This window comes from Cibotium barometz, chromosome 5, assembly GCF_041138505.1.
Source record: "Cibotium barometz isolate CiBa-2024 chromosome 5, ASM4113850v1, whole genome shotgun sequence".
NCBI classification, from domain to species: domain Eukaryota; kingdom Viridiplantae; phylum Streptophyta; class Polypodiopsida; order Cyatheales; family Cibotiaceae; genus Cibotium; species Cibotium barometz.
The window spans coordinates 22,918,669-22,927,222 of NC_141050.1; the positions used below are offsets into that span (position 1 = coordinate 22,918,669).

Consider the following 8,554-nt stretch of genomic DNA (forward strand, 5'->3'; position numbering starts at 1 on the left):
TTGCCAGTATTCAGGCACAAAGACAACAACTACTCAGTTCGATCAGAACTTGGCAAAATATACTAGATTGTGCAATTGTAGCCAGTGTCTGGTTCATGAAGTTATTAATGGTTCTGATAGACCAACCTAGAGAACCTTATGATGGCTTCTACAAGGCTCAGCATCTACAGCTCCACATGGACCAAGGGCCAAGAGACAGAGGTATAATGATATATTACCATCATCTAAGATGTCCTCCAGGTTATATGCACATAACATTTGAAGACATGATCGACACCGGGTTCTGAAAGTCCCATTCGGCATTCCGACACACACTCAGGAAACTCTAGTCTCACCGCAAATTCTATCCCCCATGAATTTAGTGACCAGGTCTTCAGAACTCGGTTATAAGTTCTGAGGACAGAACCTACTTCAGGAAAGGGGGAATGTTAATCCCATTTGGATTTACACCATGATCCTCAATTGAGGACATTAATAAGTGTTATATAAAGGCACTATAAAGGTTGTACATTATGAGACATTGGCCACCCAAGGCCTAGTTAGTAAGTTTTTGGGCGCCCAAGTGTGAATAAGGGCCAATTGTATATAAGGTATTTTCTCAAAATGAAAGGACACAATCCCCTTTGTGCTATTGAGAGCTCCTCATTTGTACTTGTGCGAGAGTGAGAAGAGAGAGCATTCTAGCATTGTGCCTCTCTCATGTTTGTGTGTTTATGCTTGTCTGAGAGAGTGTGTTTATGCTCCAGGATCCTCCTTAGGTGTCCTAGCACTTCACTCAGGGACCACTTCCTTGGCCCTTGCCCATTGTACACCGGAAGCACACCATTTTTCACCATACAGTGGTCAAGACCTGGGCAGGCTTTGTCGCATGAGCTGTCCTTTGAACACTCCCTCCGCGTACTATTGCAACTGAACTTCCCTTAGAAAAATACATATACTAAATGCTCCCTCCAGTATTCTGGCGTAAGACAGTCCTTTAAGAAAACACAGTTTCTATGCAAGTTTTGAGTTTTGATTTTCTTTTAAATACAATGAGTATATCTTAAATCCGTATCCCAATATTTCTAGATCACACGTCTAAAATTCCAATAGAATTTCTTGAATTCTGTAACCTTGATCCTCAGATCAGAATAAAGGGACTTAACTTGATTTCAGATTCGGTGGGTGATTTGAGTGAAATTTTCTTGAACTGGTCACATCGTCTTTTCTTGAAACTGACGAAGGAGATTAAGTCTTGGTCATAGTCTGATTCAGGGTTTGAGTTTGGAAAGGTTCTTGGTCACATCATCTTTTCTTGAAACTGATGAAGGAGATTAAGTCTTGGTCATAGTCTGATTCAATGTTTGAGTCTGGAAAGGTTCTCCTTGAACTATCTTTCTCGAAGGGTAATATCTCAATTACTACTTTATTGAATTTCATTCATTGAGTATTTTACTTAATTGAATATAAAACTAATCATGAATTGCTATGAGGAATAAATTAATCATTTATCTAAAATTTCGACTTCGATAGTTTTTCTGAATTTTCTCATTACCATCCTAGAGAATATGAAACGGTAGAATTTTTTCTCACAGAGTATTTACTTATTCATTTACCAATATTCATGGGATTTAAACATAGGATTAAAGAGAACTCTTATTTTGATATAAAAATTCAGTATGTATCTATTTATGCATAAAACCCAACTTCTATGGACATAACACTTTTATATAAAAGAAAATCCTATTATGCATCTATTTATGTAAAAAAATCAATTTTGATGAAAGTAACACTTTTATAATAAAAAAAATTCTCTTATGCATCATTTTATGCAAAAAAATCAATATTGGTGAAAGTAACACTTTTATAATAAAAAAATTCTTTTATGCATCATTTTATGCAATAAAATCAATATTGGTGAAAGTAACACTTTTATAATAAAAAAATTCTTTTATGCATAAAAATCAATATTGGTGAAAGTAATACTTTTATAATAAAAAACTTCTTGTATGCATCATTTTATGCATAAAAATCAATATTGATGAAAGTAACACTTTTATAATTAAAAAAATTATTTCCAATATGCATCTTTCTATGCAAAGAATTTAAATCTAACGAAAATCACTCTTTTATAATAAAAAAAATAACCAATATGCATCTTTCTATGCATAGAATTCAAATCTAATGAAAATCACTCTTTTATAATAAAAAAAATAACCAATATGCATCTTTCTATATGCATAGAATTTAAATCTTATGAAAATCACTCTTTTATAATAAAAAAATAACCAATATGCATCTTTCTATGCATAGAATTTAAATCTAATGAAAATCACTCTTTTATAATAAAAAATAACCAATATGCATCTTTCTATGCATAGAATTTAAATCTAATGAAAATCACTCTTTTATAATAAAAAAATAACCAATATACATCTTTCTATGCATAGAATTTAAATTTGAATGAAAATAACACTTTTATAATAAAAATATTTCTACTATGCAATTTTCTATGCCTAGAATGAAAATAACACTTTTAGAATACACAAATGGTGGGGATTACTCTTTTTGAATAATAAAAGATAAAACTTATTTCACAAAATTTAAGAAAATTTCGCCATAACCTCCTTTATATGGCTGAACATTTTTTAATTTTTTTTCTATCCTCAAGTTACTTAAAAATTATCCCAAATGGTTTAAAGTATTCTAATCAAATTTCACTTTTAAAAGAGAAACAATATGAAAAGTTTAATTCTAACAATTTGATTACTTATTTCTTCAATTTATCTCCTCCATACATTTGGATGAATCTGATTGGCCCCTCAGAACCTTAATTTAAAATTTTCAAAAAATCTGGACTCTTAGGATAAGGCCTTTTGAACAGATTATAATTTATTTCTAATGCACCTTTTGAAAATCTTTTTGAACTTTTGTTTCGGGGGAATTTATTTTAATAAGAAGAGATATTTTTTCATCCAAAAAATATCTAAAATCTGAATAATCTCTCTCTAGAATATTTTCTCTCTCTAAGCCAAAATAGGTAGAAACAAGATCTTTTATTATTCTAAAGAGGGAATTGATTACAAGGGAAGATATTGGACATCTTGAGGGGCTGGGAAGGAATCTTATAGTGTTTATTGATGATTTATGTGCACATTCTCAATGGGAAGATCATTTGAACTGTTTGAGGAAGGTGTTTGAACGTTTACCGATTATATCGGATATCACCAAACCCTTTGAACTGCCAGTTCTGGGTCAAGCATGGTATGATCATTTTCATGTGCCTTCATTCTGGTGAGGACAACTTCCTTTAGCGATGTTTTGTTGAGATTAATACAGCACAAAGCTTTTCAAAAATTACTTAAGAAATTGGGTCAAGCATTGCTAATGCGTCACACAAGAGTTGGGGGCTGATTTGTTACCTTGCGACTCTAGTGCCACAATATTTGAAGCCTAGCTAAAGTGTCGCTATTAGCAAAACTTCAACAAGAATCGAGGCTTTAGTGAGGTGGCCCATCAAATTTTCCTTCAAAGCACGCTACCTTTTGCAAAGTGTCTCATAAAAAGCCTTGGTATGCTGTGATAGTGATACTATTGTAGTGAGATTAATAGAGCACAAAGCTTTTCAAAAATTACTTAAGAAATTGGGTCAAGTATCATTTTCTACCTCAATGGCATAGACTACCCATTCCTTATTCTTGTTCTTAGTGCTTCACTATAGGAAAACCCATTTCCTTGGGGCAAGCGAGAGAATGCCTAACCTTCATCCGTTAAAAAATTGAGGCGTGTAGGAAAGCACAACTCGAATTTTGAAATTTTGAAAGTGTGAGAATTGGAATTGACATCGTCAACGATACAAGGTCCTACATTGTACAGACATTAGGCGCGTTGGCACACGCGGACGTTGGACTCCGTCTCGATAGGCTGATAGCCACGTGCTCATGAACGTAGGCCAAGATCTCTCTCTCTCTCTCTATATATATATATCGCTGAAGGTTTCTCACATAAAACTCATCAGCTTTTTAAGTGTGGTTGTTTGACTAGCCCTCCACCCCCGCACCCACACCCACACACGCATCACATACAATCTCTGCTTGAACTCTACGTACGTTACAGCTCCTCTAGCTCTTGGAGATCACCTCTGCAAATTCAGCTCCATCTGTGATCGATCCGGCACACTTCGCTAGCTTATAGCAGGTGCAGTGATCAGTTTGATTGAATCAAAGCAGATTAATATGGGCGTGAGCAACCATCTGATAGGGATCCTCAATTTCCTCACCGCCCTTCTCTCCATCCCCATATTAGGTGCCGGCATATGGCTTGCAACCAAGCACAGCACAGACTGCATGCGCTTCCTGCAATGGCCGGTCATCATCATCGGCCTGTTCTTACTGCTGGTATCTCTGGCGGGGCTGGTGGGCTCCTGCTGCCGCGTCACGTGGGTGATGTGGGTTTATTCCGCGGTGATGCTGCTCCTCATTGTGTTGTTGCTGTGCTTCACGGTGTTCGCCTTCGTGGTGACCAACGAGGGCGCCGGCGACGCCGTCTCCGGCAAAGGATTCAAAGAATTCCACCTGGGCAGCTACTCTAGCTGGCTGCAGAAGCAGGTGAACAAGGCCAGCAACTGGGACAAGATCAAGAGCTGCCTGGCCGACTCCAAGCTCTGCAGCCGCCTCGACGACGACTACACCACCAGCGCCGCCTTCTCTAGCGCCGACCTCTCCGCCATCCAGGTATGCAAGAAGGCCATCGGATTCATGGATATTGCTCTCAAATTAAGGGGCGCATTTGATCATAGTTCATAATATAGTTTTCTATTGACAGCTTGCTTTGCTCAGAATTAAAGCGTATACTTAATTTTCAATGTTGATGATCATGCAGTCCGGATGCTGCAAACCTCCCACCGCTTGCAATTTCACCTTCGTAACCTCTACCAACTGGACCATAATCGCAACCAATGAGGGCGCAGACGCAGATTGCCAAGCTTGGAGTGATGATGCCTCCCAGCTGTGCTACGCCTGCAACTCTTGCAAGGCGGGGGTTCTTCAAAACGTGAAGCAAGACTGGCGCAAGGTCGCCATCGTCAACGTCGTCGTGCTGGTGTTCCTCATCATCGTCTACAGTGTAGCTTGCTGCGCTCTCAGAAACGTGAGGAGAGACAAATCCTACGGTTATAATGCCTAAGCACGGAGTCTCTCAAGGTCATGTTCACATTCCCACCATCTCTCGAGCCCATGCGTTAATTTTGTTTCTTAACATTTTTTCAGAAAACGATATAGTTTTCCACATCCTCTTTCATAAAACGTGTGGTCATCATTAAGTCTCCATACTGCCGATTTAATTTTAATGATAAAATATGTGCTCCCATGATCGTTTATTATGTACCGATAGGTCTCCATGTTCCTGATTTGATCGATATAAAGGTGCGACCTACATCCAATTTTTGAATCATTTCATGATAGTACATGGTGTGCCTCAGGGATTGGTACGGCATCATCCAAAAAAACGGCCCTGTGTTACAGAGATTCATAATTCCTCCTTATGGCTAGTTGGATTGATGAACAAGCGACATGCTATGCAATTTTTAGCTCCTTGCAATACCACTCCTTGGCATTGCAATAGGATTAAAAAGAGAATTGGATTTGGTTATATCACAAACATGCTATGCAAATTTTTACTCCTTGGCATTGCAATAGGATTAAAAAGAGAAGCCTCAGCCTACAAGCCTACACAGACACACATAGTACATATAATTCTTAACTCCAAGTCCACATATAGCACATAAAAAAGATTCTAAACATGATTTCAGGTGTGATTTGGATGAAACTTGCAGGCTTAAGTGCTATTGTAGTTAGTACAAGAATGGTCGTGGCATATAGCACATAAAAAGGATTCTATACATGATTTCAAGTGTGATTTGGATGAAACTTGCAGGCTTAAGTGCTATTGTAGTTAGTTAGATATTCACAAGAATGGTCGTGGCATTTTTAAAAAGGAGATGCATGCATGCGTAAAAGATAAGACAAAGGAGCATATAGAGTAGGCTAGTATCTATGGCAATATATGATAGAGGGAGAGGGTAGCAAACTACCTAGAGGGTGGAGGATCATCTTTATGTCAACAACTGTAGAGTCATGTGTGCATGCATGTGTAATATGGAAATGAAGAAAGCTAGAGAGGCTACTGAATAGGCTCTCTACCAAAAAAGATAGTCGCTAAGAAGAATTTCTATAAGCTTTTAATAAATGTGGACATGGGACTAGATATGAGGCTTTTATCAAGGTTCATTTGCAAGGGGGAAAGAAGGGTGTCTCACAATGAATTGCATAGAAGCCTCACAAATTTTTAATTTTTGTATTAGCCTTTTCACCCTTTGCAAATATTCAATCTACTCCTGAGCAACTGTTTTTAGCCCCATGCACATTTTAATTTGGTAGAAAGTTGTTGCCGTATGAAAGGAAAATTTCATGATATTTTGAGAGGATGGAGAGTGATGAGATCAAAATCGGCTTCTCTATTAAGCTCTAAGGCCCTCTTGTAGGCTCTGAAAGGGCTTAAAAGTTGGGCTTTAAAGCTTAGAACCATGATGTAGCAAAATATCCAATGGCCATGAGACTTTTAAAAGATATGTATCTATGTCTTCTTCATGATATTAGAAAGTTTCATGGCCTCCATCACATCAAAATAAGACTCTCTTCTATGCTCCAAGACCCAACTTTAAGGCCTAATGCATAGGAAGGCTCCTAGGATTCGATGGAGACATGATAGGTCCTTTCTTTTTTGATTGCTTCTTTGCCATAATAGGTGGGGTTGATGGTTGTGGTGAATCTGGATCTGCGGGAAGATCCACACTATTGTTGAGCATTAATATGATTGCCTTTGCTCTCACCCACCAAATGTATGTTGCTAAATAACATGAAGTTGTGAACAACAAAACATTATGACGAAAATCTTAGTATATATTAGTAGAATATGAAAGTTCAAGGAAAATATTTAATTTTTTCACAACTCTTTTTGATGTGTCTATCGAAAATACTCACAGGCTACTCTTTTTAATATGTCTACTAGAAATTTTGATTGTATGTATCTCCATGTGTTTTGCGACAACTCTCCATCCACATGAGCTTCCATTAGTTTGTAATGGAACCTATGGTAATGATAGTTCTTGTTTAGACTTTTAGCTAAAGCTTTATTACAAACTTAAAAGTTATCATTTACGTTATTATAACTTATAGGCAAAATGAAAAAATGATGTGGAGTTTTATTGTCAAGGAGAGGAGGATGGAGTGTTTCTAATGTGCTTATTATGCATTTAGATGCCCTGCAAAATAACAAACCACATAAATTATTCAATCTAATACAAATTGAATCTTAAACAAAATCTCTATTAAAATTAAAAACTTATAATTTGGCTTCTCCATGCATACATTCAAGACACGTGTCTTTATTTTCTTGATATCAATTATAATTACACTCAATGGCTCCTAGAAAATAGAGAAAAGAAAAAAACAATTGTTAGAGATGTATAAAAGGACATAAAACAAAGTAAAACATATTTAAAATAAAATACTTAGATTTCATTATACGGTACGATTACATATTGCATCGTTTCAAAGTCGCATCTCCTCAACCATTCTTCAAGTCTACTAAAATTGGTGCTTGTTTCTCTAACATAAAAAGAGAGACTATGGGGTCTAATAAAAAATAGGATAATAGGCCTCTGGGGGTAGAGTGGCCAAAAGAAGCCTACAAAAAACAAATAAAAGGATAAATTAGGCATTTATCTTGAAAAAGCAGTAGATAAATTTTTTAAAAAGATAGCTTACATACTTGGGAGATATCAAGATCACAACATCATTTATTTCTCGATTTCTCTTTGATAGCATCTCTGTATTTGAAGGTGCTATATCAAAATACTCTGCACCATCAGCAAAATATTTTACCTAAACAACAAGTTGTTTAGGTACATTCCCTAAATCCTGAAAGATTCTTCTCTTCAAGGTCCATCAACTCATCTCCCCCATCAATATTTCTTTATCAATTGCCCTTTCTTCCTCAGAAGCCATATATTATTTGTTCTTCTCAGTCTTTAATTGATATGCAGTCCTAGTATCCCTATCATGCTTAAAATCCTCAATCTTTATACTTGCATCCTTAGGTTTGCTAGTTGGTGGGACATTCAAGATATTGAGTGCGCTAGAGTCACTCAATGGTATAGGATGCAATAACTTCTCAAATCTATATCTTATAAGCCTGCTGGTGTGCATGTCCTTGTCCATAAGAGTCACCCTATGCGCATGGGTAGAACAAATGTAGCTGTCAATAAAAAAGTATATAATGAAGTCTTTTGCAGTCTCTTGAAGGGCACATATTGCATTGCCAGCCCATCTCATCCCAAGCTTCCATTTATCACAAATATATCTCACAACTCTCATGAAGATAAGCTTAGGTATGAGTAACTCAACATTTTTCTGAGCTTTCTTTATCTCTGTCAGGGCATTCACATGCTGGTTGTTTCTCTTTTTTAGCTTTTGTTTTAATAATGTGTTTTCACTCACTACTTTCTCTGCCAACC

General features: G+C 36.7%; 1 protein-coding gene across 1 annotated transcript; it reads left to right on the plus strand.

Moving 5' to 3' along the window:
* Nucleotides 1-4,000: 4,000 nt before the first annotated feature.
* Nucleotides 4,001-5,459, plus strand: LOC147638219 (tetraspanin-8-like). The gene is made up of 2 exons (XM_086795181.1): nt 4,001-4,712; nt 4,861-5,459. The coding sequence occupies exons 1-2, from the start codon at nt 4,215-4,217 to the stop codon at nt 5,161-5,163; spliced, it is 801 nt and encodes a 266-aa protein (XP_086651307.1). The 5' UTR covers nt 4,001-4,214; the 3' UTR covers nt 5,164-5,459.
* The last annotated feature ends 3,095 nt before the right edge of the window (nt 5,460-8,554 follow it).